The sequence below is a fragment of the Stereum hirsutum genome (assembly GCF_000264905.1).
Source record: "Stereum hirsutum FP-91666 SS1 unplaced genomic scaffold STEHIscaffold_14, whole genome shotgun sequence".
Lineage (NCBI taxonomy): Eukaryota > Fungi > Basidiomycota > Agaricomycetes > Russulales > Stereaceae > Stereum > Stereum hirsutum.
Genome location: NW_006763144.1, coordinates 178,364 through 205,814, shown reverse-complemented (window position 1 = coordinate 205,814; position 27,451 = coordinate 178,364). Strand labels below are relative to the sequence as shown.

Here is a 27,451-nt window from a genome sequence, read left to right as displayed (position 1 = left end):
GCATTCTCGCACCAAGCAGTCAGAAAACGTGTCGTGATTATTTTGAAACGGCAGACTGTGATCGGTCAATGGGAAGTCAGCGGGTCATTTCTTCAAGGAGAGGGCTAACGGGAGAAAAACTCACAGTATGGTACAAATTGAGAGTAGTCCATTATCACAGTGATTCGACTATGACACCAAGCGTCAGCAAAACAACATGAACGAATAAGGCTGCCCATCACTCACATCAAAAGCAACGACATTCGCGGATCTAAATAGCATATATCGACATTTCATTTCCCTCCTTATCTTCAACCCTGAACGTTCTCCCCTCTCCCCAAAGCTCGGCCACCCCGCCTCCCATCTCCACCATCTCCTTCAACCTCTCCGGACCCATATCATCGAAGAACCGCACGACCTTCAAGCCCGGAACCTGCATCATCGACTTCCCCAGACACATAAACAATTTCTCCGACGCCTGATTCCTCGCCCTCGTTCTTGTCCTCGGACTCTCCAAGACCCCATCGTCTGACGACGGAAAGTACCCCTCCAGTCCCAGATGTGAAATCGTAGGCGGAAGATCGAGACAAGGCGGCATTCCTCGCCTGTCATACGCGAGGTGCGAGACGATGAGATGCGTGAGATGAGGGCAATGGTCTGCGAGGAGGTCCATGCTGCGCTCTAGTTCCATGGAGTACATGACCCGGACGTCGAGATGGACAGTAGTAAGATATTCGCCCTGAACGCTGAGGAAATGAGCCATAGTGATCGCGTGGCCAACGAAGAGAGCTTGGGTGAGAGCTGGGCGGGCGACCAGAGTATCGTCGGCGTGGATTCTGTTGGACAGGAGCTGGTGCTCCGCACAGGCAGATGGACCGACGGCGAGGAAGGAAAGGTTCGGAAGTGTGAGGAGGTCGACGGGACATAGGCCTTGGCTTGCGCGCTCGTGCACTCCGGTGACGAAGGTGTGAAGGCTCGGAGGGAGAGAGAATCCTTTGGCGAGATAGGGGTACATATCTGCATGGATGTAGATCTTCTTCAAGGAGAGAGGGATGGTCGTGGAGGAGAGGATCGTAGGGAGAGATGAAGGTAAGAGTGAGTCTATTCGAGATTGATGATGAATCGACAGGATATCGAGGTTGCTGGTATGGCCCATGATGCTCGGAATCAGGTCGCAGTTTCGTAGGCTTCCGAAGCATTGGTCTGATACGGGCCCACCAAGAACGATGTGGCGCACGAGGGATCCCAACGGGCGTTCGTCACCTCGTTCGATGGAATTAACAAGGGCCTCGTGTAGATGAAGCACTCTGTCTTCGTGGCCGTGTAGAGCAATTACCTCGTATAAGAACGGCAGCCCAAAGGAGTGCCACAACTTCGAGACGCGGACGATGGACCATCGCGTCGCGACCGAGCGAGCTAATTCGACCCAGTCAAACTCTGAAAGCGGAAGGGTGGCGCGAGTCGAGTCGAAGGGATCGTAAACATGGACGTCTAGTATTCCGGGAACGAATGTAGCAAACTCGAATATGCGCAACCAAAGTTCGGGAGGCACCCTCTGCGCCACATCACTAGTGAGTGGTTCGATGGTCACTTCCTCCAGTGAAATCGTCTGTGTCAGAAGAATGTATGTCGGTTAGTAGAACTATCCTCTAACACCGCACCAACCAGAGTATTGCAGCTCACAAGGGCATCCACTTTGTCATATTGATCGTCAGGGGCGTCAAGAGCGTTCATGACCAGCGAATACGGATTATATTCGTAAACCCGTTGGAGGACGGACAGCAAATCCGGTGCCTGGACGTTTCCGGGGAGCCACTGCAGCATCGTTGCGAACGAACAAGGGGGACGTTGGCGAGTCGTCAGTAACGTTTCCCCATATACCTGTTAAACGAGCGCAGGGTATATATACCTGCACGCCATTAAACGCGGGACTCACCTATATCTGGTGCAGAACTTTGTCAACCCGTCTATGATGGAAGGTACCTCAAATTCCTTATAGGCTAAGAACCTGGAAACCGAATATTACCCCGTACTGTTTCGGGTCATGCAGACGGAATCGAGATTGGAATGATGGGGGCTTATATGGTTTCGAATGGGTCTCAACTCGCTGCCGCTGGCAGAGCTCTGCAAGAATGCGGGCCCAATAAGGTCCATCCCGGAATGAGCCGGCCGGGGTTATTCGCTGCGCCCTTGGCGGTGTTTCAATATTCTACCACCGCGACGAGACGCCACAAAACTCTCTTGAAACTCTTTCTATGTCTTCGTCCTTGTACGACCTTACCCAAGCGTACCAAAGACTAGAGGAATTGTGTGAGCAGCTTTTCAGCGCACTTCTTTTTCTACATAGAACCAAGGGGCAGCTCAAGAACTTAGAACGACCGCGTCGAAGCACTGCCAGGAGGCCGACAACGCCAAATTGCTGCCATAATTCGAACTTCATCAACCGAGGGTCTTCCTCCTGATCGCGCCGCTATCGGACTGCTGCTCGTGGCGAGTCACTTTGAGTCTTTCGAGCTGCATATGCGGCCCATCCTAGGTCTGTGCGAGAGACTCATCGTACATGTCAAGGCGCAGCCTGAGCACTTGAAGTACGAGATAACTGCGGCGCTCTTTCTGAAACACTGCTCGGAATCCGTAGGTCCTGCGCGCTGATGAACAGCTTGAGCACAAGTCGATGACTATCCGTAAGGGGTTTGTGCAGATCCTGGAGGCCCAGATGCACAGAAAGAAGGCTCAATTCGAGTCTTTATTGAATGAGGTCCCATGTGTTGATGCTTCTGCGCACCAAGAAGCGCTTCTAGACGGCTACGGATAGCCACCCAGTTCTCAGTTGTGTATCTGGCGCAGGTTTCTTGGCTGTTGTTTCGTAGAAATACGTATCAGGAGAGAAACGGCGTTACGCCGCAGCCCAAATCCAAGTGGAAATCCCTTGTAGCCCGAGATCTTACCACAGGCTCACTGATTGTGCCGAAGCTTGAGTCTGGTTGAACTCGAGAGCAATGAAACCATGAGACCGACACTGGCACGGTCTACTTCAATCGGTCCGCACAGTACTGTATAGGCATCGCAGTGCACTCGTATGGATCGTCTACATGTCACGGCGCCCCAGAGAACGATATATGATAGGTCAAAGGCCCTGTGGAATCGGGAATACCATCCCCAGCATGCTCGGAGACACTACCGACCTCAAAGCGACAAACCACAACCCCGGCCTGAACGAACGTCAAAGCCAAAAAGACAAGCGGCGCCATTCCACAGTATACGTACAGCTCCGACATAAGTATACGCATTAATTGCCCGGTTGACCGTTCAAAGCGCTCCTTATACTGGTCTCGGAATGCCTTATTCGGAAGCGAACATTGCAAAGGATCCGACGACAAAGGAATAGTGTTGCCACGGCTCGGCTCAGAAACCGCTAGTCGCTCGAGCCGAGCCGTTTGCAAGCCGAGCGGAGCCGCGTCAACGGCTTACAACGGTTTTGTGCGGCTAGCGGCTCAAGCCGTTATGCACTTGCAGAACGACATTATATGCAAATATTTGTCTTGCAAGTAGGGCCTATGTATCGAAGAACCTCCAAAGCCGTAGTTTGTAGAGTGTTTGAGGCTTTCGCCTTCATGTTTGACAGCAAACAGTTACAGACCACTCCAAATATGGATATCTGTGTATCGGTGGCGGCTTTTTCCGACGCGCGACCCCACCACGCCACATTTATGCCACATTATTATGAGCAACAAACGACTCTTTGTTTGTGGCATCTGACTCGACAATCCCCTCAAAAAACACAGCGGTAGGACAGTATTGACCCATACAGTCATACTCCATGGCTTACAAAATGTCCTATGAGGGCGAGTATGCATGTATGAATGCATAACCCACTTAGGCAACGAGCTGAATTGAGTCGCGGCTCAGACCGTCAGCCAAGCCGAGCCGAGTCGTCGCGTGGGAAAAGCCGTTACAAGTCGAGCCAAGCTGAGCCGAGCCGAGCCGTGGCAACACTACAAAGGAAACGCCGGATTGGTCGAACTCGAACTCGAGTTACCAAATCTGGTCCGCGGAGATAAACGTTCGCGCGGAGACACAAGTGAACTGAGTAAAAGGCCTTTAACATAAAATATTCCAAACAATAACTTTACAACCAAAACCACAAGAAACAAACCCAAGACCCCAATGATCCACATCCCATCCCCCCATCCCCCCTACCCACATCGCACCGCCTGTTCCACCCATGCCTACGTCCCAATCGGCCTAAACCTCACACTAACCTCCACGATCTCCTTCTTCTCCCTCTTTAGCACCTCCCCGATCCTCCTCTCCAATCCCGCCGTCTCTTCCACGCTCAGATCGCCAGGCACGTCCGCGACGAGATCAACGAAGAGTTGCGAGCCGGAGCGTTTCGCGCGGACGGTGTGGATTTTGAGGGTTGGGAGGGGGCGAAGGTATGGATGGGGATGGTCGGGTGATGGTGAGGAGGTTGATGTTGATGAGGGGGAGGTGGGTGATGGGAGGGATTGTTGGACGACGTAGGCGTCGAGGGCGCGGGAGAGTGTACGCATCGTCGCGGGGGATGCGCCCGCGTCTGTGAGTTCGTTGAAAGAACCGGCGAACAACCCCAAGCCTTGCCGCAGGATAACAATCGACACCAAAAGACCTGCTCGTGCAAACCCACCCCACCACACCACCACAGTCAAAGTCAACGTCAGCGACTCAAACATAACACCGAACGAAAACCACGAATGTATCACATACCACCAATCGGATCCAACGGCAACGAAGGGAACCAACTGCTCCCCAGAATCGCAAACAACGCCACGACGCTCGAATACGCATCGCTCCGATGATGATACGCATTCGCGAGCAAAACCGGACTATTCTCCTGATCCGCGACCTTCTTCGTGGCCCTAAACATCCACTCCTTCCCCAGCACACTCGCCGCCGCGAACCACGCCGCATTCGGATCCAACACCCCATGTCCATGTCCGTGTCCGTGCTCATGCCCATGCCCGTCGATCACATTCCCCGCAAGATCGGTGATATTCTGCGCGGCGGATGTGACGCCCGTGATGGCTGTCTGAAGAGGACCCGGTGGAACGGCCTGGACGGTGTGTTGGAGTGTTTCGAGGAGGAGAGAGATGGAGTGGAAGCCTATGCCGAGGGCGCCGCCGACGAGGAGGAGGGAGACGACGCAGGTGCCGATGGTTTCGAATTTGGCGAAGCCGTAGGGGTAGCGGGTGCTTGGTGGATTTCGGGAGAGCTTCCAGGAGGCGAGGACGACGAAGTCGCCGATGAGGTCTATGTGGGTAAAGACGTATGGCTTAGTACATGTTGTGGTACATAGAATGGTAGGTAGGACAACGTACCGCTCAGCGAATGACCTGCATCTGCGAGCAACGACGCCGAGTTCATGTACCAGCCAGCGATTCCCTTCGTACCCGTCAACACAACATTCACACCCAGCCCAATGAGCGTGATTCTGCTTCCAGGATCGCCTTAGTACCCAGCGCCCCATCCATACCATAACCTAAATCTCAGCGCACGTCCGACGCAACAGAGAGCGAAGAAGAGAGACACGCACTTGTACCCTTCTGCAGAGCTTCTACGACATCTCCACCGTGCGCCTCGTCTTCGCCGTGCGAATGACCGAAGAGACCATGCGAATGCGAGTGGCCATGGTCGTGTTCGTGTTCGTGTTCATGCGTATGAGGTTCATCATGATGATGGCCATTCGAGACTCCGTTTCCCTCCTTCCCGTTGCCAATGTCAATGCCATTACCATTACCATTCTCCTTTTCCTTTTCCTTTCCTGGCGGTTTTGTCGAATATGTCCGCCTCGTGATGACTTGTTGTCCGGTACTCATCCTGCCTCGTGCTCGCGACCGGAGTAGTGGCGAAAATGGTATTGGTGGTCCTGGTGAAACCAAAGATACTGTCGAATGCGTATAAGGATATGAATATGAATGAATCTGATGTGTCGACGTGGAATACGTGGACGACGACGGGAAAGAGGACAGCTGCGATGATGATGATGATGACCGAGACCGTGAGGGTGATGCGAAAGAACGGAGTGCGCTTGAATGGGTGTGAAACCGAACAGCAGTATCGCCAGCGGTAGAATACGTGTAAGTTCTTATTGGGTTCCTACTGGGCCTAGCGAGCCTATAGCCACGTCTCGAATTCGGACTCGGACTGGGGATGCTCCTGCTCGTGTTTTCCCTACTGGCAATACTACTACTGCCGCCAAGAACGCCGCCGTAACGTCCACACGACCTGGTCCTGTGCGACTGCGAGCTGCTGCGAGATGATCGCTGCTGTTGCTGTTGCTGATTCCGGTATTGGTTCGAGTTCTGTTGCGAAGAAGAAGACGAAGAAAGAATAGAGAGACAATACTCGAGACAAGTCCGTTCGGTCCAGGAAGAGGTCAGACTCGAAGAAACCGTAAGCGTATGTGCCGCCGCCGTCACCTGTCGATTGAACATCGACATCGCGGATCGTGCTGAGCTGAAGGGGGTCAAAAAAGAGGCGAACGAGTCGCTGTCGCCAAAACTTAATGAAGTTGAAGGAAAGGGTACACGAGCGTCGTGCACGTCGAGCACCAATCCAATCCACACCGCCGTCTTACAAGTCAGATTACATTTCCAAGCCCACGCACTCGCTCGCGATTCGCAAAGATGTCAGATTGAGATACGCAGCATTCCACCCCAAGGGGCGTTCACCGGGCTCATCCGCGACTCCGACCTGGAGTGCTGCACCCCCTACCAAGTGCCCGGGGTCATGGGTGGCGATGTGGCGGATGAGACTCTTGCATGCCATTGAACACATATTCTCGTGACACAGCTATCCAACAAACACCCAGAAGATGTAAGAGATGAATTGTGTTACCATTCTAACACACAAAATCTGACATTATGGTCTCTGTGGATGAGCAGCAGGTAGGGGGTACGAGTGAGTTCTCGGGGTCAACGCTCGGAAAGCAGCACAGCAGAGCACAGCCGCTCGAAGGTGGGAGTCGTCGCGCGCGCCAGTGGACGCCCCTTGTTCCACCCTCCCCCACCAGAACCGAAACCGAAACCGACCCGACCGATGGCAGACATTATAAGCTCTTTGCCGCCGGGGGACGATGCCGAATGACGACGTACGTCGTGCGAATTCCGAACAATGAGAGCCGCCAAGAACTTGCAATTGCAACATGAACGCAGCAGCTGTGGCCCGCAGCGAGGGGGACGAATCAGAGCTCGGATGTTGCAACGTCTACTGTACGAAAAAGAAAAGGGTTTGGACGGTCGAGTGACTGTGGCCGCAGTGTAGAGAAGGGAGTGGCAGTTTCTAGCCTCAGCGGAAGATTTACACAAAGCTTGATGCTTTCAGGGAGCCTGAGGCAAGAGATGTATCTTACAATGTATATTATCCAGCGGGCATAGCGGAGCATAAGCACAACAAGGACACAAAGTCACGATAACGACGGACGGACGGATAGACGGATAAACGGGACGAGTGAGGTGAAGAGCGGAGGGAATGGATGAGGGTATTGAAAGGACGGAATGAGGGAAGAGGAGGAGAGAGACGACAGTTCGCTATCGTATACGTATGTTCCAGAGAGATTGGTACGAGAACGAGTGGAGCGTGTAGAAACGTTGAAAACTTGAGTCCGCATTACTGAACGGTTGAGAAGAGAGGGAGCGAGCGCGTTGAAATAGCCACTGTGACTAGAGACTAAATAGTTGGGGTAGAAGAAGGCTGAGCGGGAGACCGAGAGCACAAATTAAATATTAGTGAGTTGAGGGACCTGGGGAGCAGTGGAGAGAGGAAGTAAGGAGAGAGTACGAAGACCATGCGATTGATTAAATACAGAACAGTGGTGTAGAGGCCGAGCATAGAGAGAGAGAGGCTATAGATTCACTGGGGAAAGAGGAAAGAGGAAAGAGGAGCAGAGGAAAGAAAAGAGAAAAAGGAAAAGAAAGAGGAGGACGGAGAGCACGAGGAAACCGTAAAATATATACGAGATTCAGATACTACAGCGGAGCGAGGATAAGAGCAAAGAGAGAACGAGATGCGGATAGATGTGCAGTTGATTGAAGGCCAAACGCAAAAGAGAGAGACAGATACAGGAAGCAGACGAGCGCGCACTGCAACGCAAAGCTATCAGCACTTGCCCAATTCCAGTTCCGCTGAGAAGAAATAAACTCACGACGAACCACGACAACCAAGACACCCTTCCACCCCAACAACTCAGGCTAGGTTATGAATGCAACCTCCTCCCTGACCCCTGCCTCTGCAGTCCCGGCACCCCATTCCCATTTGCATGAGCCCCCAAGCCCACCCTCAACGCCGCCACCGCCACTGCCACCGCGCTATTCTGCAAACACACCATCTCCAAATCCTTCCCCGACCACAACCTCGACCTCACATTCTCAATCGGCACCTCCTGTACCGTCATATCGCCTTCACCTTCACCCTCACCATCCTCGCCATTAACGCTGTACGGTATTGGCGGTGGCGATTGCGGTGGCTCCATGCTGCCTAGACCCTTACGATGATAGACTTGGCTTCTCGATTTTGACCTCTGGTGGGAGTACAGATTGCTTCCCTTCTGGCGCTGAGATTGTGCGAACGACGAAGACGCAAGTCCGGGAGATATCGATCCGTATCCAGGTCCGGGGCTTGGACGACCTGACGAAGGTACGGGCGAGCTGGCAAACCTTGATTGCGAAAAGGGCATAGGCGAAGCCGGTGGCGAGACAGATCTCATCACCCAATCGCTCTCCTCCACACTCGCGATCAACGTATCCTGCAAGATCTTGAACACCGTATCCTCCGTCGCTTGTTGGAACTTCGTATGAGCGGGTGACGCCGACTGTGACTGAGACTGCGACTGAGAGGTCGAAGCGGCGGAAGAGGCAAGCTCGATCTGTCGCTTGAGCGAGGCCATCCAATTATGTCGCATCACCGGGTCCTCGACACTGAACATATACTTCCTCTTCTGCTGCATGTGGTCCGCGAACGCCACCTGGAACGTATTCCTCATGAAGCTCCGTTCTACCACTATCGGACAACTGAGCGGAACACCGGTGTAGGAAAGCGCATTGGACCCCGTTCGGAGGAATATGAGGTTTCGAAGACCGAGCGAGGTGCCGGTGATGCGGAAGGAAGCTTCGGGAGAACGGGAGAAGGTGAGTGCGGGTGGGTCGCAGATGAGGTCTTGGCCGTAGAGCTGGATGACGAGGTTCGGATCCGTGGAGGGGATGCGCAGGATGATGGGCTCGGATTGCATTTTGTATGTCAGCCGTGGCGGTACGGGGCGTTTGAGTGTGATGAGAAGGTCGGGAGGGGCTGATGTGGCGGCGTTACGAGCCTGTGCCAACGGTGTTCGTCGGATGGACATATATATCGTGTCCAAGAGCTCGTCGGGTACGAGACTTCTTGGGTCGAGTCGGCGGAAAGCGTCGATGAAGTCGCGGTTGAGGACGTTGCGCTTGATACGACTTGGGATTCCCGGTTCTTGGACGATCCCACCGTGGAGTGCCTCGTTGAGCTGTACAAGAGCGCGCACAAGCCTGACTGCGAGATCCTTGTCGTACGCCACATTGCCCTTGTTGGCTTCGTACCATCGACTGGCGAACGAGTCGACCATGTGATCCAACGGAGACGAGTGCGACGACCTGGACGGTGACGGGATGTTGAGAGACTGAAGAAAGACCCTCAACGCCTTGTCCACCCGCATCCCCGCGAAGCCAAATCCATCAATGTACGCTTTGAGCACGACCTTCGACGTCCTCGTCGACAAATAAACGCCCAACATCGCCCGATCGAGGTCGAGCGTCTTCATGAGCAACTGTCCAAGTAACATCGGTTCCGACCTCATTCCCGTCTTCTCAAACAACGAGGAGATAGCATGGTCTGGCTCCTTCTGGAATTGAACGACGAAAGACCGTATGACGGGATGCCGGTTCATGGGTGACGAGAAGGGAATTCTGCTTGACAGGTCGTCCCTATCGGCTGAGAAGTGGAGTTGGCGAAGTTGCACGACACTTTTGACGATGAATTTTCTGTCGAGTGGCGAGGGCCTTGTAGTATCCAGGATCGATTCTGGGTCTTGGAATACGGGCTTCGCAATGACGAGGATATCGTTGAACAGAAATAAGAACCGATCCTTGACCGTGTTTGAGTTCGCCACCTGTAAAACTGGAGAGGACAGGAGTAGTTTCCTCGGAGGATCGTCGATGAATGATGCGCTCGACGTGGGGCCACGACTCCCGCTACTCATCCTACTCAAAACTTCATCCAATCTCTCCAACACGATCGATCCCTGAGACTGTGCGACAACAGGCTCGGTAGACCGATGTGACGAAAGCGTAGAAGATGAAGATTCTGACCGAACGTGGAAAGAATCGAGGGAAGACATGGGATCTGGCGTAGTCGACGTCAAATCCGGAGGCGAAGGCATGGGCAGCCTTTGATCCGAACTTATGGGGTAAGACGCAAACTGGGCATCTCCATTCGGAGAGTGAGCGGGAGAAGAAGACACGTCCTCGATGATATCGCGAGGCTGCGGAGTCAAGGGTGGTGGGAGCGACATCGATGCCGTCTCGTTATGGTTCACAGTGACGGGCGTCTCTGGCGGTACCGCTGACTCTCTTCCGTCCTTGACAGACCCTTTACCCAGTAACGTACTTCCACTAGTACTCGTCGGCGTCTTCGATACGTCCTCCCAGTCCGACATGAGCCCGTTCTCTTTTCGAACCTTGAAGAGATCCGTTAGCGAGGGCTTCTTGTCCGCCGTCGTCGACTGCAAGATAGGCGCGGAGATCTGCAGCGGTGTGGTGTGCGAAGCGGTCGAACCACCCTGTGACGAGAAGAGCTTCTTCGCAGTGAGCCACTTCTTCACCCCTTCCCGGTTGTGAGGCAACTTGGTGTTCAGCCACGATCCGTTACCGTGTCCGTTGGCGCTCCCTAGCCCGTTGGCGAGGTGTGCTCCAGTGGATGCGTCGTATTCAGGCTGGGATGCGGATGAAGGGACATTCGCTATTGGGGGAGCGCCGCTGAATTTCATCATGAGGCGACTGTCCGATGCTTGGTGGGAAAGTTTGCGTTCTCGTGGCACTTCGGGTGAAGGTTGTGGGGTGTGCGAAGAATTCGAGCTCGAGCCAAGCACGTCTTCCCCGACTTGCAAGAAGATATCAGGGGATGACGCATTGGCAGCATGACCGAGAGCTTTGTTGCGCTGCTCTTGGAGCTTCTGGATGCCCGGGAATGGGAATAGCTTCGAGTCCTGATACCTCGCTATCATTTCTGGTGAGGCAGGCGGTACAGGGGACGGCCCATTGGACGAGCTCGCAAAGTGAGGTGACGACAAATCCAGCACGACTAGGATCAAAGTTGGCGTAAATCATAGAGTTTAGAGTAATAGCGGAAAAAAGTAATCACCATTCTTGTCGCCCTTGTCAGTTTGTGAGCTACTGGTAAGGCTTGCGCCACTCTCTCTAGTAACGCTCGAGTCCGTATTTGGGGTTCGCTCCCGTTCCCGTATGCTGTTCGTCCTCGACCTCCTGCCCTGACTCGAGTTGGTCCGCATAAGCGTGTTCTTAACTTTGTCCCACCGGCTGAGAGCAGTACTTGACTCTCCATTCTTCTTCGAATGTGATTCCGAACCTGATCCCATCGCTTTCGCCTCCTCCCACTCCAGATAGTCGATATGTGGCGACGAGAGTTCGGGGTGAATCGCAGAGGCAACGGAGAGACGAGCGGGGTAGACGCGTTCACTCTGTAAGGGAGCGGCTGAGGAAGGAGACGGTGGTGCAAGAGACTGGGGCTCGGGAGACGTTACATCGAGGTCGCGGTGGTCGTGGTCATTTTCGGGATCCTCGTCGTGAGAGGGTGCTTCATCGTGAGAATCGGTATACGGTGATGGAGGCTCTTCATAGGGTTCGCGCTCCTCGATGGGAACAGAGCGTGCTTCATGCTGCCCATCGTCGTAGTCGTCCTCATCATGGATGGGTATCCGATTGTCTTCTGGCACTAGAAAAAAGAATTTAAATGTACCCGAGAAATAAAAAAGACATCGGACCAACCTGGTTCAGCCATCCAACTGATATCCCGATTGTAGCCGTCCGTCCACCTCTTCTCACCACTCCCATTAGGGTTCAGCATCATATCCTCATCATTCTCGTCGATCTCGGGTTGCTCCTTCAACGGGGTGGCGAAAGGACTCGAAGGGAAGATGTCCTGCTGCTTATAACTTGCTTCCGACAAGAACACGGGAACGCCAACGCCCGTCTCTCTCGACATGTACGATTGCGCATCCGAAGCATGTACGCCACGAACATTACTGACCCGAGGTGGCGTAACTGGTAGCCGTGGTGGCGTGAGTGGCCGATCCTGATCCTGGTCCTGCTCGTCGTCCTCTTCCTCCACGACCACACCCCGTCTCTCTAACGGACTCTTCTCATACGTCGGTGAACCACCCATCAACTTCATGAGTGTCTCATCCCTCTCCCGTTCAATACTCGATCTCCTCCCAGGTGTTGGACTCCTAGCCAGCGAAGAAGGTGGCCGCGGTGGATCCGGTAGCTCGAGAGGAAGAGGTGCTGGGCCGTTCACAGGCGTATTAGGAGAAGTGGTAGAAGAGAGCTCTCTATCGTCCACGACCGTCGACCGATTTGATGACCTCCTACTCCGTCTCCTTGATCTTCTTTTCGGTGGTAGCGGGATAGGTTGATCCTCGCCCGCGCTCGTCTGCTCAGCCTCGGCTTCGGCTTCCTTCTCCTTCAACCGCTCCTTCAACCTTCCCATCATTAATCTTCTAGCCGCATTACGTTCGCCACCAGCCACGGTGTTGTTTCGCCCTAGTCCTAGTCCTCTTGGAGTGGGAGAGGGCGAAGAGAGCGATGGGTCGGGCTGCTCATTCCGTGTGAGTTGGTTCATGGCCATTAAACGGGCGGCGGCACTATTCGAGCGAAAGAGGCCACGTGAAAGAGCTTCGCGTTGAATATCTTGGAGTGTGAGCATTGGTGAAGGTGTCGGTGGAGAAGTACCGGGGTACATCATGCCTGGTTCAGGGGACATGAACATCCGCTGCTGTTGTAGAGCCATGAAATGAGCAGGTATTGGCGATATGAGTGGTGTTCCAGTGAAACCGTTCGGGAAGGGCGGTATAGGGCTAGGACTAGCATGGGCAGGAATAGGACTTGGACTGGCAGGGTAATTTGGCATGGACTCTTCGTCGGGTGATGAGTCATTGGCGGAGACGAAAGCAGGAGATGCGCGAGCTTTGGCTTTAGAATCTCGAGACCGCCGTCTGGATCGTGAACGACGTTTGCGCTTGCCCTGGGCGGCAGTCGAAGTATCTTCAGAGGGTAGCGGGGTCTGTGGCGGAGAAACGACCTCTCTTTCTTCTTCCATCTGACCTTCTTCCGCCTCTTCTTCTCGAGCCGGATAATCCTGTGTGACATCTTCCACCTGCACCCGCTCTTCCTCCACTCTCTCGGTTTCACCGTCTTCCATACGAAGCGTATGCACATCCACTTCCCTGCCTCCGTCTCCCTCCGCACCTTCTTCCTCGTCATCTTCGAAACTCCTAGGCCTCTCTACAACACTGATCCTCACACTACTCCCCGGCCTCCCTCGCTGCTCTTCCACCTCTTCATAATCCTCTCCCTGCGACCTCTCTCCTTCGCTGACGGCTTCTACGTGCATCGGTGGCCTACGGCCATCTTTCATACGAGGTAGGGACGCCGCCCGCTTAAGCTTTGCGACGAGGAAGGCGCGCTGTTCCGCGGTCGATGATGGCTCCATATGAGCGCGAAAGTTGAATTATCGACCCGAGTCGAGATGCAGAACGATTGGATGCAGGATGTGCGATGCCTAAGAAATTCTTGAAAAAAGTAAATGGGGAAAAGGGTGGAAAAGGACTGGGCGAATTCTCGGGCTGTTGAAAAAGACAAAAACAGATGTGACGGCATTAGCACGGGTTATCTCAACAAGTAGTCAAGGAGATGAACTGGATATCAGCGCTATGGGTCTCTGAAGCTGTGTCCACCTCGAAGATGGACCAGGACAGTCATTTCTGTTTTGAATGGCTCGAATACTTTTCGTGCTGTGATATCGGTGTAGTCGAAGTACAACCAGGTATAACTGCGGATAGACTGTCGCTTTGAGCTCAAAGCAGAAAAAAAAACCCACCAATTCAAAGACCAAACGGAGCAAAAAAAAATCAAAGGAAAACAAAAATTAGACGAGAGAGGGAGAGAGAGTCGAGAGAGAGAAGGGGATAGAGGCACAACGCGTCGGCGCTGCGAAATCGGGAACAAGCACTTACAAATTCCCAAAAGCGGACTTGTGGTTTCTTCGCCCGCCGAAAAAGGCAACTGTATGTCGCGTTTACCCTCACTCAGCTCTCCTCGACGTTCTCAACCATCTTCCCGCTGTGGCAGCTGCCCTTCTGTAAGAAAACTCTCAAGAACGTGTTGAGACAATTTAATGTCGCAGAGTAAGATTGGTGCTTTGAGTGCAACGCGTTGGCCTCATGGGTTAGACGCCTTTTTCATTGACGAGCATTATGTGGCGCGCCACAAATTGACCAGTCTTTACACTAGGGATGTCTTCAAGTTGTTGCTGTAGATGATCATGATCGACATTGAAGAAGTATCGACTTCTAAGAACAAATGAACAATAATGACGGTGGTCGTACGTATCGACCACCAGAGGTAGTAGATATCTCGCACTCCTCTTGACCTCTCCACTCTCACCGTTTCCTCATGACCGGGTTTGCCCACGCACGAAGAACAAGCATGCTACACAGTATCTTTGATCACATCGCATGCTCAACCGTTTTAGATGATTTCATTCCAGCGAGCCGCACAGTTTCTTACCCCGTAAGGCGTGGACAGCCCCGGATTTACGATTGTGTTCCATTTCCCCCTCGCCCTCTCCGAGCACAATCTTGCGCCATGGGTCACCAGTCTTTAGGCATGCGCTTGTCTTTCTGGCTGTAAGTCGTTGCGCCGCTTCGGTGCTGTCTTGCTTCAAAGCAACACCAGTTGCTCCACCCTGAACTAACTCCCGGCACTTGTACATTAGCGATCCTCGCTGTTGGGCACCCACTGTCGCTGTCGAGGTTTAGTAAGGGTCCAATGCGACGGCTTCATTCACCTCTGGTCTATTCGTAGGAGCGTTCGCACCGCACCCAAGAGTGTCGTAATTGATGCGCCCTTTCGAGGCGTTGTGACTGGCATAACCGCCAATAAATCACCTGCTGGATAGGATCTTGCGTAAGGCGCCCATACTATATCAGAGTCAGTTATCCTTGTTATCTGGTGTAGAGGATTGAACGTTTGGATGCGGACAGTACTATCGGGCCATCCATAGGCAACAGAGTAATGTCCGGCTTTGCCCTCGAACCAAATGGAGAGGAGGTGTTCGTAGAAGGTCACGGCCATGACACTGAGTTCGGGTACTATCTCCTGCGGGATCCTAATTTTCCCCGAACAGATATTGTATTCTATGCCCCAACAGGCATGGCGACTGAGCAGGCCATATCTACGTTCACATCGCATATTCTCCCAAATTCGAGGATTTCATTCCGTAGAGCCTCGCAAGTCGTGGAAAGCCTTAAATCGAGGATCATTATCCATCTAACTTCTCCACAACGCTATAAGATCCGAAGGAACCAAGTGAACAAGCGAGCGCCACAAAGATATAAGTAGCCTCGATGCATTCAAGTCAAGTGAACGAGCGACAAGAGAGCTACTTCTCGCATCCCGGACAACAGTGCACCACATCGTGCACAAACACATCACAGTCCGTGCAAAAGTCCTTACCACAATCCGGACAGCGATATCGACCCAGAGGACTCATACCGTCAGCTACGACTCCAGTCGTTCCAGTTCCAGGGCCCGATTTGAATGGAAGAGCACAAGCATGACAGCTTGGTGTTGGGTCCGGTCTGTCCACGAGGTTTAATCTACGACAGAGACCAAAAGAAGGAAGTCAGTCGTGAGATCGATCGAAATCGAATCAAAATCCATGTTCATGCGGGGGAGAGAAAATTGGAGGTGCGAGTCAGGTGTGGAGAACAAAATGGATAAGAACGACATACACGGCAGCATACGGCTTGACCGGGAACAGATGATGATAACTCCTCGCCAGATGTGGCGAGCTCACGATCATCAACCCACAGACATCACAATCCGTAGGCACGTCGCACACCTTCGACATGCATCTCGGGCACAAAAACCCCGCGCTTCGAAGCTCTGCGTGACAGACGCAGAGGCTTGGGAGTGAGGTGTCGGGCAGGCGGGTGGGGAAACCCATCATCATGAGGTCTGCGGCGGGGTTGGCTGCGCCTGGACCTCCGGTAGTGCGAGCGATAGCGCGTTGTGCAGGTGGAGGGATAAGTTCGAAGAGAAGGTCTTTGAAGTGACCTTCGTTCATCGCGACGCCGAATTGACCTGTGTGATGAAACATGTTAGAATTGGATTGCGTCATATGTGGTCAAGTAAAAACGAACCTCCAGTTTTGTCACATAGTTCGCGACAAATTTTCATCTCAGCTGCGAGAGAAACAATTGATATCCTGATCTTGTCCTTGATGCACGATTGTAATGTATCATATATATTTCCGGGATCGACGGTGGTCAAAGAGCCGAAAATAACAAGGATTTCTCGAGATGAATGTGTTGGAAGGTGGCTAGAAATAGTTAGGATGCTGAACAGAGGAAGTTGCTAAGAAGAATCACCTCATGCTACTACGGGCCATCTCGATAGCATTCTGGAGACTCGGTTCGCCAGTCGGTTCCAGTTTGTGGCGCTCAGAAAGCGCTTTCAGAACATCCTGTGGGTTTCCTGCACGGCTTAAAGTCAGAATACTCCGTACCATAATATCGCAAGGCAAAGACTGACCAGACATCTCGCCAACCCTCTCGCCCAGCCCTGCCCTCATGCCCACGACACCCACCTGTCCCAACGGGTTCTGGTCGAACCACTCCGTAACGAACTCCCTCGCATACTCCAACGACAAGTCAAACCTTGTCGGCCTCAAATCACGATCCATCATCGATGCCGAAAGGTCCAATAGTAAGACCAGATGTCGGATGATAGTACGTCGTATAGCAGCGGCGGGCGCGAGGAGTCTACCTGTCTACCGTCAAAAACATATGTCCTATGCGGAGAAGAACTATCCAATTAACACAGTGTACATACCTTCGTCTTCGACCTTTTGCCATCAACTCTTGGACTGCCCCTGTTAGGCTTCCGCCTTCATCTTCTTGGACAGCATCCCATGAGCGAGTATAGGTCGCCTCCCAGGCGTAGGCTTGCTAGACGTCCGAATAGAGAATGTGTCAGGATGTCTGTAAGATAAGACGAATATGATAGGGACGTACCTCCTTAGCCCGGTCGTTTAATTTGTCTTTCTTTCCATCCACAGCCTTTTGTTTCCCCTTGTTCTTTGAACGAAGACCAGGATTGGGGTCATCGAATATAGACGCGTCTGAGTCGGATCCGGCATCCATGGCGAAGCTTTGTCGACGAGATACCAGAGTTACCTAGTAACGGAATAATATGCTTATATTTTGACAAGCTAGTTGGATAAATGGCCCAAGAACAAGGAGAGTGAGAAGGCTGTGTAACGGAAGAAAGAACGGATGGGCGTTATGGGCGTCCGCGAAACTGCAGCTTGACTGCAGCAGCGAGTCGAGCTGACACAAGGCGTGGGAACATTCGCTGCTCAAGTGGCGTAGGACCGTCGATGTGGCATCTGATCCGATTCTCTCCTTGGACCTGACCATCATCACCCTTCGATTCTGCAAGTACTTTTTGCCTGTCATTGAGACCTACACAGACAGTACACAGACCCACACTGTACGCACCTTCAAGGAGGTCACTGTAACAGGCTTATTGCATGTATCCGAGTCGGATTCAGACGTCTACGCAGGTCTACGCTATTTCGAATTCGAACGCGACGCCAGTAATTGGCCTGTGGCCAGCAAGGACCTACTAACGGCAGCCTTCCTTTACCCCTTACCTAGTTTGCGATAAATGTCTCTGGTCATCCGCAAGGGACATAATGTACAATGACCCAACAAGGTCGGTTGCGGGGTCATATGTGCGACTCTCGGCAAATGTTCCACACGAAGAATATCCCTGACCTATCCCTCGAAGTCACAAGCAGCGTTCATCGCCCCAGTATTGGTCAGTTGATTCTATCGTTTAAAAGAGACGGGGTTGCTCTCCTATTGCTCAATACCAAGCAAAATCGCCACCATGATAACGACTCCAATGTTGTCGCTCGTTGGACTGCTCCTGGTCCATCTCGTTCGCTCAGCGATTATTGACGGCAACTCCGCCTGTTCAGCCTTGCAGAGCTCACTTCAACTCGAAAACACTACAATACTCGACGTTGCCTATGTTTCTGCCAACTCTGTCGTGACGACCGCAGGTTCATGTCAGTTCTCGGCGAACGTCACGTCTTCCATTTGCCGCATCTACGCTCAAGTCAACACCACGGAGACTTCATCCGTGAAGTTCGAGATGTGGCTCCCTGATGAGTGGTACGGCCGCTTTATTACCGTTGGTAACGGTGGCCTAGGTGGATGTAAGTCTTCTCGTGTCTACCTCTATGCGCGACCCGAGACTGATCTCCCCTCGATGCACTTTCGGTATTGTGTATAGGCATCGACTACAGCAATCTCGACTACGCCAGCTCCTTCCACTTCGCCTCAATAGGCTCCGATAATGGCCATGACGGCGACAACGGTGTTCACTTCCTCGACCAACCCGAGATCATCAACGACTTTGCCTGGCGAGCCATTCACGTTTCCGCCGAACTCGGTAAATCCATCGCACAAAAATATTACAATACCTCCGCCTCGAAGAGCTATTATATGGGCTGCTCGACGGGTGGGAGACAAGGGATGCAGTCCGCGTTGAAGTTTCCGGACGATTTCGACGGGATTTTGGCAGGTGCGCCAGCGGTGGATTTCAATCACCTTCTTGCCTTCAGTGGCCATTGTGGTAGGGCTGTAGGAGCACCCGACGGAACTACCAATACGAGCTTTATCCCCGACCAACTTTGGCCAGTCGTTTCTACCGCTATCTTGGACCAATGCGATATGCTCGACGGGGTGGCCGACGGGATCATCACGGAGCCGGACGACTGTGACTTTGACCCAAAGGTTTTGTTATGTGGTACCGGTACTGGGAACGACACTAGTCCGTGCTTGACGGAGGAGCAGGTGGAAGCACTGGGCATCATCTATAGTCCCTTGATGGACACGAATACGGATGAAGAAATTTATCCAAGGTTCGATCCTGGAGCAGAGGCATCGACTCAAAGACCGTTGTACTTCAATGGATCGATATTTTCGTATACTCACGTGAGTGTCGTTCTGTTTTCGCACTCTATCGATGATTCGAAGACTTCAGCGCCTGTATAGGACTGGTGGCAGAATGTAATCTATAACAACACCAACTACACCTTCAACGACTGGGGCATGGGCGACATAGAGTATGCCGATGAGATCAATCCGGGTGGTGTCGCCACCTGGGACGGTAACTTCTCCGCATATCGCGAACGAGGCGGCAAAATCTTAACGTATCATGGACGGTTTGACGGCGTACGTAGTACTGCACCTGATTTACATGCATTTGCTGACAGGGAAATAGCTCATCGCGTCAGGAAAATCCAAGCGTCTTCACAACCTCATCTCCAGCGCTCTAACCCCCTCGAACCTCGATGATTTCTATCGTCTCTTCTTCGTCCCCGGCATGGCGCACTGTACCGGCGGCCCAGGTTGCTTCAACCTCGGACAACGCGGAGACTCAATTGCGGTCGCGAGCAACGACTCGGCGCATAATGCTCTTCTGGCGCTCGTGGACTGGGTAGAAGGAGGTGCGGCGCCTGATAGTATCATTGGAACATCGAGCAACGGGACTGTGCGGGAGCATTGCAGGTGGCCTGAGTTTGAGAGTGAGTGGAATGGGACGGAGTGGGTGTGCGCAGCGACGACGTGAATGGTGAGCCTTACGGGTGCTTCTGGAAAGTCAACACTAACCCCAATGATACTTGTCAACGGCAATGCAGATCTTTTAGCCCTGTACATATCCGATTGATGCTCCAACGTACTTTGCGCTTACTCCCTCAATAAAGTTTCCCCACACCTTGATCGTCGACGGAGTCCTTGCAGCCGAGAGGAATCGCAATCATAGGCGATGACGGTGTATAGTGGTGGCGTTTTATGCTCTTGCTTGTATCGACTGTGTTACGAGCAGCTTGTGGGTTCGCGACCATTTCTTGAAGACATAGGGGTTTAAATTTATGGTTCTGCGGTGAGATGCATAAGTCCGTTCATCGGCGAATCAAAAACTCGAACCTTCCAACTCCTGTTGTAAAAATACCGTGCTCTGGAATTCTTTCGTAGGCTCATGATACCTGTAAGAGCCTGTATGTCCTATTTCCATAGCTCTCGTTCTCATCTCTCGCATCTTGTTCATCCGCATTGTTCCGTTCCTGGTTGCGTACAGGGTATCCGGAGGGACTCACCGCAAGCATGCTCACAGGTTCTACACATCGGGAAAGGCTTCTCCGACACAACATCAGACCACACCGTGGCTTCCGAACCTCGTCTTCGGGCTTCCCCTCGCACGCCGAATACCACCTGAAATCTTGGTGGGTGCGCGAGAATGGCAACTCTCGACTCGGAGCAGTAGGCGAATAGCCGCGAACCCACCTTCTCTGTCTTGTGGCATCTTCTTCCTGATATTCCCTCGTAGAGCGCTCATTTATTTCTAGATGCGGTCTTCTCTGTCCAGACATGGTTATACACCCCATTACAAATACCCACCACACAGGTATGTGGTTCGCCCGACATCGTGCCACTGCCTGCTCTCTTCGCACTTACTGCCAACACTACGCAAGGTACCATGAATGACTCGAGAAAGCAAGACGTACTCGAACTAGACTTTGTGATCGTTGGAGGAGGTCAGCCGTTTTGGACAGTTGGAGCCAGAGTGCATGTATTAACGGCATGTTCAGGCTTAGCAGGCTTAGCTACGGCCCACGCACTGGCATCGTCAAAACACCGCGTACGCGTCTTTGACGCGTCTTCGGGAACGAGTAACTCGGCCGCCAGTGGATTCCGAGTAACGCCAAATGGCTGTAAGGTCCTTGAGCAGTGGGGCGTCTGGGAAGAATTCACGGTGCGAGCATTTAAGGTGGCATCAACTGAGTTCATCGATCGTATGTCCTCTTGGCTCTCAATCTTTCAGTCGAATTATCCTAATCTTCTTTATGTGTATTCCTCATCAAGTCGAGACAGGAGAGAGAATCGGATACTTGGGGTGGCCCGAAGAAGTGTTGCGGGAGCTGGGTGGCGGCTGGTACACTATTTCCGTGCGTTTTCAACTAGACTATACGACCATGTACATCTTGACGAAAATTGGTCCATCGGGATGGTTCAGCATCGTGACCTTCACGAGTTGCTGCGAAACCTCGCCCTGAAGTCTGGGGTCGAAATAATCACAGGCGCTACTGTCGTCGCCGTTCACCCTCCTACTTCAGACACGGGAGACGCCTCCTGTTCGGAGTCAGGATGCGATCCTAACAAGCCATCCATTACACTCGCCACTGGAGATGTTCATCAGGCTGGCATCGTCATTGGGGCTGATGGTCATCGAAGCCTGGTTCGACAGGCTATCGAAAGAGTACCCGACACACCTACCACGTCCGGCAAGGTCCTTTATACCGGAACCATCCCGTTCGAGACAATGCAAGGCGACGAACAATTGAGAGAGGTGTTGGAGATGAGACATCCGCTGTGGCTAGGAAATAAACACTACGCAATGTGTAATATTCTGATTCTTTCCGGCGCTTCTGACTCATACTGATTTGAGATTGTTATTGTTTCGACAGCATATCCCATCGTAGGTTCCGTTCGATAGAATGCATGCAAAGACATCTCCCTCTGACAATTCATATGCGATGCCAGTGCAACGACGACTTTTGGCTCTGTACCTTCTGGCAAGTTGAGGAGCTTGGTGACGGTGACTCAGCAGGTTGGGGCACTTCAGTCCCTGCCAATTGTTTGAAGTACGGGGACAAGCTTGATCCACGGTGCGTACAGTCTCTACTGTGCTAGATTTTGTCTTGATGCATTCCATATTCTCCAGACTCAGGTCGGTCATTGAGCATCTCTCGTCCCTCGAACGCGTCAAGACAGACATACTCCCCCATGCCGACTCATGGATTGACGAGTCCGAGAGCATCATCATTACGGGAGAAGCTGCTCATCCGTTTCCTGTATGTCTTCACCTTGCTTGTGTCCCAATTCGCGTGATCGCTCCCGTGTTAAATTCGTACTTTACAGCCTGGTTCTTTCCCCGGTGCACCTATCATACTGGAAGAAGCTAGCTTCCTCGGCACGCTATTTTCCCACTTGCGCCACCCGTCCCAAATTTCCCTCTTCCTACACGCCTACGAGCAGATCCGGAAACCGCGCGCATCCAGGCTACTCGAACTCGAACTTGATAACCTCACGATACTTCAGTTACCTCCCGGTCCCGAGCGGAAAGCCAGAGACCACACGTGGGCAGAGCAAAAGAAGGCTGATATCGAGCGAAACGTCGGATATGTCAGGAGCACTAGCAGTGCCAGTGAAGAGGACATGATCTCTGAGGAGCAGAACATGGAGCTGCGAAGACAGTGGCAGGCATTTTACGAGAACTGGGGATGCGACGGGCGGGATGCAGCTGAGAGTTGGTGGATCGAGTGGGGCTTGCTTGGTGAAAGAGCCATGGAATTGCAGAAAGAAGCGGATGACCAACGTGACTTAGAGCTATCGAATGGTTTTAGTGAGCTCGGGACTCGGCAGATGCAGATTGTGATGTCGCAGAGCTGACAGATACGTACTATCTTTATGGCGAACACAGATCGTATAAGCATAACGATGACAGGAATCGAATACTACAACTCGGCACTCAACCACTTTCAATTTATTTGATCATCATCTGCACTGCAAAAAAGCCAAAAAAAAATTGTATCAAGCCGGAGTCGGCAACACACCTAGGAATGGACAGCTTGACCACTTGCATATATGGTGGATGTTGAAACAGACGAGCGGCCATCCGAGTCCTTTCAATGTGGATTGACACAAAGAGTTCGGGAACCTCCGAGATTATTGTATCTCCGCTTTTCGCTTCCCAGGGCCTTTGTGGCCCAACGGACTCTCCGACTGTCACGGTCCCTCGATGCCCATGTATTCGATTCGAAAAGCTCGGTGATTGCGGCCGCCAGAGCGAAAGAGGGTAAATAGGTGCTAGCTCATGCCATCATCTGCCCGGGGTCTCAACATTGTACACGGCACTCTCGAACTTTTACTGCGTGTTCCTGGATTCTCATATCTGATTGATCTGGGTACGTTGACCATTTTTCTGTACAATTGAAGCTGGCTGGTCTGGGTGTTATAACAGTGAACGATTATCTTCACGATTTCAAATATAACGGTTGGTCAGAGCCTAGGTCTGGGTTACTTGTATCACTCAATAGGAACGGTCATACTGATTCTCTAGAAAACTATAAGTCTTCTGCTCCCGAATGACTCCTACCTGCGAATTTTATGCGCCCATTCATCGACAAATTGGTACGAGAACGCATCCAAATCTCCGCACTGTATCATAAAAGTTGTCTCTGGCGTGATGACTTGCCTCTTCACCATACATCACCTCGGAGCTCTGTGTATAGGACTTGCATATACTTCGAGGGCGAGATTATCCCCGCACCTTCACCCTCCCAGATATCTACAAATATGAGGGCAATGGTGCTCGACTTTCCCCAGGACTTCGCTGAGAGCTCCCTGCGCAATCGCCAAATCCTTCAGTAGGTATGGCTTCTCTTTTTCGCCCAATGACATCTTATTAATCTAACAATACTCTCACAGACCCTCGACACAACATGCAGCCGTTAATTTTCCCATTGCTTTCCACCGCCATCCTCTGCGCCTGCACCACCTCCGCCGCCTTCATCACCCTCGAGAGCGCTGCGAACTGCGGCGGCAATCTCATCGCCGACTTCAACCTCCAGCCCAACCACTCCGAATGCTTCCAGCAACAGAATGGCGAAGCCTCGTTATACATCAGCACGAACGACTTCCCCTGCACCGTTGGGCTGTGGACGAGCACGGACGAGACGTGCACGGGAAGTTTGACGGCTGAGTTTTACAACGCTGAGAACGTGGGGGCTTGTTTTAATTTCGTGGAGGTTGGGCAGGACACGTATATTGCTTGTGGGGTCAGTGCGTGAGGTGCAGCGAGGATTTTCTTTGGGATATGTGATGGTGAAGAAGAGAATGTGAGTTTACTGCTGTTAGATGCATTCAGCCACTGGCAGTCGCGGATATTGAATTTACGCTGCGTAGGGACTTCGACGGTCTGGATTTATTGGGTGACTTGGGCAGTGGGCAGCTTACAATAACCTGTAGTGTTTGAACCACGAGTGTGAAAATGCAAGCCAAATTTATTTTGGCATCCTAGGGTGATTGAAGCGGTGCCCGGAACCGTTGAGAGGTTCAGGCGACGGTCTGTTTGCGGACACGACGGAAAAGGAAACTCGGGGCCCATCATCATGCCTCTGACGATTTGCCTCCACTTTTTACGAACATGAAGGCAGGGCTGCCTGAGGAAGTCGTTGCATGTTCGAGGAAGGTACAGGAGCATTCCGTAGTCGCGCGGAAAGCAATGAAAAGAAGGGGGGATTTTGTGCCATAGTCGTGATTGGGATAAAATACAGACAGAGCTAACACACGCGATATGTCTGGCAACGGGTGGATTCCCAATTATCTGGAGCTAACCATTCAGCCAGTCAAACTCACAACATGAAACTACGTGGACGAGGTGGAGTACATTATGACTTAAGAAATAAAACGCGGACGAGTCCGTAAAGCCTGGGATGATAAACAGATGGACATAAAAGGGTGGATCGGGTGAGTCATTGGGAAAAAATGGAGGTAAAGGTCCGATGGTCTGAACGGCCGAAGACAGAAGGCGGAGAAAATGAGGTCCGTGAAGGAATGCAATGCGGGGGACAACGGGGAAGAGCTGGGAGGGCTTGGTCTATCGGAGAACGAAACGACGATAACAAGACAGACTGCTGTACATCGAGAAACGAACAAAATAACTCATAGAGAAGCAAACTATTCGAGAGGGTTGGTCCGTCCTGCCTGTTTGATATCCAATGAAGCCATGTTCAGAAAGCAGAGATTTTGAGCAAAGGGCTGGACAAACCTGCTCCTCTCCATGTTCACGACATCCGCACAACCACTCAGTCCACCACCTGACCGGCTTCTCCTCCGTCTGGCTTCCTCCACCGGCTTCCATCGTAGGTGCCCTCGTAGGCTCTGGAGGTCTACTGACACCCGGCGTATACACTCTCGGCGGCGGTGTCCTCGGGCGAGGTAGATCCAAGGGCTCTGGTCGTGGTGGCTGCCTGAAACTCTCTTGTGTCGGCGTTAGAGGTGTCATCCCATCGCCTGAACCATCAGTCTCGTTCACGAAGAGCGAAGCCGACGATGCATTAGCGTCAGGATCCGCGAATGGATCGGCAACTTTTGAACGGCGTTCGGGTCCTGGTGTAGGGGACCTCGAGCCCCCGGGACTGTTTGGCCGTTGCTCGAAATCATCCATACGAACTGCTCCAGCCAACTCCTCTGAGGTGCTCAAAGCTCGGTGAGCGTCGGAACGACGAGACGGCCATATCGAACCTAGAATGGAAGAACGACGTGTGGTACCGGGCTCTGGGCTGGCAAACGCCGCAGAGGTGGCTGTCTTCGTAGGGGGTGAGCCAACGAGAGTAGAGGTCGTAGAAGCGGATGAGGATGCAAGGGAGGATATACGGGCTTGTTTCCGGCGTTGGCGTTCGGCTATTTCCCATCGACGCAGGTTCTGTTACATATATTCACATCGCGTGAAGCGTATGATCGGGATTGGACGATACGGATACAATATTGGAGATAATGGTACCGAAATGGATAGCGTCGTGTCAGCTATGCTCATGTTTGGGTTTCCGCATGTGGGGAAAGAAGCGCACCTCTTCTACTCTCTTCGTCTCTGCCTCTTCATCCGTCATGGGCGGATAACTCTCTCCATTCAAAGCGTCGCCATTTCTTTCCAGGCTAAGCTTCTTCAAGTCCTCGTCTGTACCGCCATCTGCGTAACCGCCAAGCGTCCCAGTTGGCTCCTCTCCCTTCCCCGCATTCTCCGTCCTCCCCGCATCGTCATGTCCATCCTCAGAGTCCCAAACTCTCCTCTTTCCAAGGTCTTCTTCCGTGGGGGATGGTGGCAGAGATGGTAACGGCTGTGGGGACGAACGTCCCACTGAGAGCGAAGTCATCAATGATGAGGTTCAACTCGCAATAGGCAACCCGGATCCTCGTCTGCCGTGGTCCTCACGCTCCTCCTAGGTCAAGCTTCAGTCACAAAAGATCGAAAGGACTGCAAATTTCAGGAGTTATAATAGCAATATCAATGTTGGCGAGCAGGTCGTCAGTGTCGTCGTCGCCGAAGGGGCTAGAGAGCTGGAGAGATATTCCTGGGCTCCGTCACAGAGTTTGCGGAGGGTGGTGGCCGTGGCTGAGAAAATACACGCACGTGGCTCAGTCACCTCCTCTTGCGCCACACAGGTGCCACATCTGTTTTCGTCGTTTGACCCTTGTTTGGCCCCCTCGATGAGATGCGTAGTGTCCGTGGAGAGTGCCTGTTATTGTACAGGATAAAACGTGGGATGTGATGGACTGCTGTAAGTGAAAGAATACCGCCCTTCTCACTAAGCCGCCCTTGGCAAAGGTCCATACGGTGTGACGATACATCACGCTTGCAGCATGCCAAGAATTCTCGCTTATTCCGTACTAAATCCTGTGTCGCCGACATGCTGTACAAGCAGCCTTCCACGAGTCGGGTTTTGTCAGTACGCCAGCCGACACGCCACCGTAACGGCATAAGTACTCCCAGCATGGCCGCTGCCCTATACTTACATCAACTATACATACTTGCGCTGTGAACTCGAGATTTTAAGCAAGACGGCGACCCTGTCGTACTGACTGACCCAAGCCGGCGTGCTATTGTATCTGCTATACTGGTATAGCGCTCGCAATTCAGTACAGGCTGACTTTCCGTATCAACGTCTCTTGATGCTCAAAAACATAAACGCAGGGGTCTCACACGATCAAGAATTGACCTAGGCCTCCTTTCGGCGCACTTAGACCTCCAAGACCCGCGCAAACTTCCTACGGAAACTCACCCACTACTGAAGCGGGCATCGTGGTAGCCCCGGCCTGTAAGCGACAGTATATTTGACCTCAAAATCACAACGATGAGTATCGTAGTGAGTACACATAAAGCGTGTACTTAGCCCAACCAGCTGAGGTCTCCAAGAAAAAAGTAGGAGGTCCTTCTGATGTTTTATGTGGATTTCATGGTACTTGCACTGCTCAGTCAAG

At 52.4% G+C, this 27,451-nt stretch overlaps 8 protein-coding genes across 8 annotated transcripts; 3 read left to right on the top strand and 5 right to left on the bottom strand.

The window, feature by feature from the left end:
- Nucleotides 1-250: 250 nt before the first annotated feature.
- Nucleotides 251-1,803, bottom strand: STEHIDRAFT_160307 (uncharacterized protein; the record flags this gene model as incomplete). The annotated part of the gene is made up of 2 exons (XM_007307835.1): nt 251-1,588; nt 1,663-1,803. The coding sequence occupies 2 exons, from the start codon at nt 1,801-1,803 to the stop codon at nt 251-253; spliced, it is 1,479 nt and encodes a 492-aa protein (XP_007307897.1).
- A 2,272-nt stretch (nt 1,804-4,075) lies between these two features.
- On the bottom strand, nt 4,076-6,512 carry STEHIDRAFT_83924 (uncharacterized protein). Its single transcript, XM_007307834.1, has 4 exons — nt 5,552-6,512; nt 5,337-5,465; nt 4,726-5,268; nt 4,076-4,627 (listed from the first exon to the last, which is right to left on the bottom strand). The coding sequence occupies exons 1-4, from the start codon at nt 6,456-6,458 to the stop codon at nt 4,209-4,211; spliced, it is 1,998 nt and encodes a 665-aa protein (XP_007307896.1). The 5' UTR covers nt 6,459-6,512; the 3' UTR covers nt 4,076-4,208.
- Nucleotides 6,513-7,472: 960 nt separating this feature from the next.
- STEHIDRAFT_124046 (uncharacterized protein) lies at nt 7,473-13,891 on the bottom strand. The gene is made up of 4 exons (XM_007307833.1): nt 12,042-13,891; nt 11,398-11,988; nt 8,162-11,337; nt 7,473-8,099 (listed from the first exon to the last, which is right to left on the bottom strand). The coding sequence occupies exons 1-3, from the start codon at nt 13,762-13,764 to the stop codon at nt 8,213-8,215; spliced, it is 5,439 nt and encodes a 1,812-aa protein (XP_007307895.1). The 5' UTR covers nt 13,765-13,891; the 3' UTR covers nt 7,473-8,099; nt 8,162-8,212.
- A 2,138-nt stretch (nt 13,892-16,029) lies between these two features.
- STEHIDRAFT_160304 (Ssl1-domain-containing protein) lies at nt 16,030-17,479 on the bottom strand (the record flags this gene model as incomplete). Its single annotated transcript, XM_007307832.1, has 6 exons — nt 16,030-16,418; nt 16,478-16,656; nt 16,706-16,811; nt 16,869-17,098; nt 17,169-17,284; nt 17,351-17,479. The coding sequence occupies 6 exons, from the start codon at nt 17,477-17,479 to the stop codon at nt 16,030-16,032; spliced, it is 1,149 nt and encodes a 382-aa protein (XP_007307894.1).
- A 766-nt stretch (nt 17,480-18,245) lies between these two features.
- STEHIDRAFT_64143 (tannase and feruloyl esterase) lies at nt 18,246-19,979 on the top strand (the record flags this gene model as incomplete). Its single annotated transcript, XM_007307754.1, has 4 exons — nt 18,246-18,561; nt 18,639-19,342; nt 19,403-19,582; nt 19,632-19,979. 4 exons carry the CDS (start codon nt 18,246-18,248, stop codon nt 19,977-19,979), a joined length of 1,548 nt encoding a protein of 515 aa, XP_007307816.1.
- A 909-nt stretch (nt 19,980-20,888) lies between these two features.
- On the top strand, nt 20,889-22,963 carry STEHIDRAFT_149120 (FAD/NAD-P-binding domain-containing protein; the record flags this gene model as incomplete). Its single annotated transcript, XM_007307831.1, has 9 exons — nt 20,889-20,946; nt 21,001-21,204; nt 21,275-21,357; nt 21,426-21,810; nt 21,892-21,896; nt 21,953-22,077; nt 22,134-22,263; nt 22,331-22,787; nt 22,893-22,963. 9 exons carry the CDS (start codon nt 20,889-20,891, stop codon nt 22,961-22,963), a joined length of 1,518 nt encoding a protein of 505 aa, XP_007307893.1.
- Nucleotides 22,964-23,458: 495 nt separating this feature from the next.
- On the top strand, nt 23,459-24,351 carry STEHIDRAFT_124044 (uncharacterized protein). Its single transcript, XM_007307830.1, has 2 exons — nt 23,459-23,842; nt 23,900-24,351. Exon 2 carries the CDS (start codon nt 23,914-23,916, stop codon nt 24,259-24,261), a length of 348 nt encoding a protein of 115 aa, XP_007307892.1. The 5' UTR covers nt 23,459-23,842; nt 23,900-23,913; the 3' UTR covers nt 24,262-24,351.
- Nucleotides 24,352-24,709: 358 nt separating this feature from the next.
- On the bottom strand, nt 24,710-26,710 carry STEHIDRAFT_124042 (uncharacterized protein). The gene is made up of 3 exons (XM_007307829.1): nt 26,044-26,710; nt 25,242-25,898; nt 24,710-25,177 (listed from the first exon to the last, which is right to left on the bottom strand). Exons 1-3 carry the CDS (start codon nt 26,344-26,346, stop codon nt 25,151-25,153), a joined length of 987 nt encoding a protein of 328 aa, XP_007307891.1. The 5' UTR covers nt 26,347-26,710; the 3' UTR covers nt 24,710-25,150.
- Between the last annotated feature and the right edge of the window lie 741 nt (nt 26,711-27,451).

Coding starts and splice junctions, on each gene's coding strand:
- STEHIDRAFT_124046 (XM_007307833.1), bottom strand. CDS start 13,764: ATGGAGCCATCATCGACCGCGGAACAGCGCGCCTTCCTCGTCGCAAAG. Junction 11,989..12,041: donor CAGTTGGATGGCTGAACCAG/GTTGGTCCGATG, acceptor TCTTTTTTCTAG/TGCCAGAAGACAATCGGATA. Junction 11,338..11,397: donor TGACAAGGGCGACAAGAATG/GTGATTACTTTT, acceptor CTTTGATCCTAG/TCGTGCTGGATTTGTCGTCA.
- STEHIDRAFT_124044 (XM_007307830.1), top strand. CDS start 23,914: ATGCAGCCGTTAATTTTCCCATTGCTTTCCACCGCCATCCTCTGCGCC.
- STEHIDRAFT_83924 (XM_007307834.1), bottom strand. CDS start 6,458: ATGTCGATGTTCAATCGACAGGTGACGGCGGCGGCACATACGCTTACG. Junction 5,269..5,336: donor TGCAGGTCATTCGCTGAGCG/GTACGTTGTCCT, acceptor TTACCCACATAG/ACCTCATCGGCGACTTCGTC. Junction 4,628..4,725: donor GCCGTTGGATCCGATTGGTG/GTATGTGATACA, acceptor TTGCACGAGCAG/GTCTTTTGGTGTCGATTGTT.
- STEHIDRAFT_124042 (XM_007307829.1), bottom strand. CDS start 26,346: ATGACTTCGCTCTCAGTGGGACGTTCGTCCCCACAGCCGTTACCATCT. Junction 25,899..26,043: donor AGACGAAGAGAGTAGAAGAG/GTGCGCTTCTTT, acceptor TATATGTAACAG/AACCTGCGTCGATGGGAAAT. Junction 25,178..25,241: donor GTGAACATGGAGAGGAGCAG/GTTTGTCCAGCC, acceptor GATATCAAACAG/GCAGGACGGACCAACCCTCT.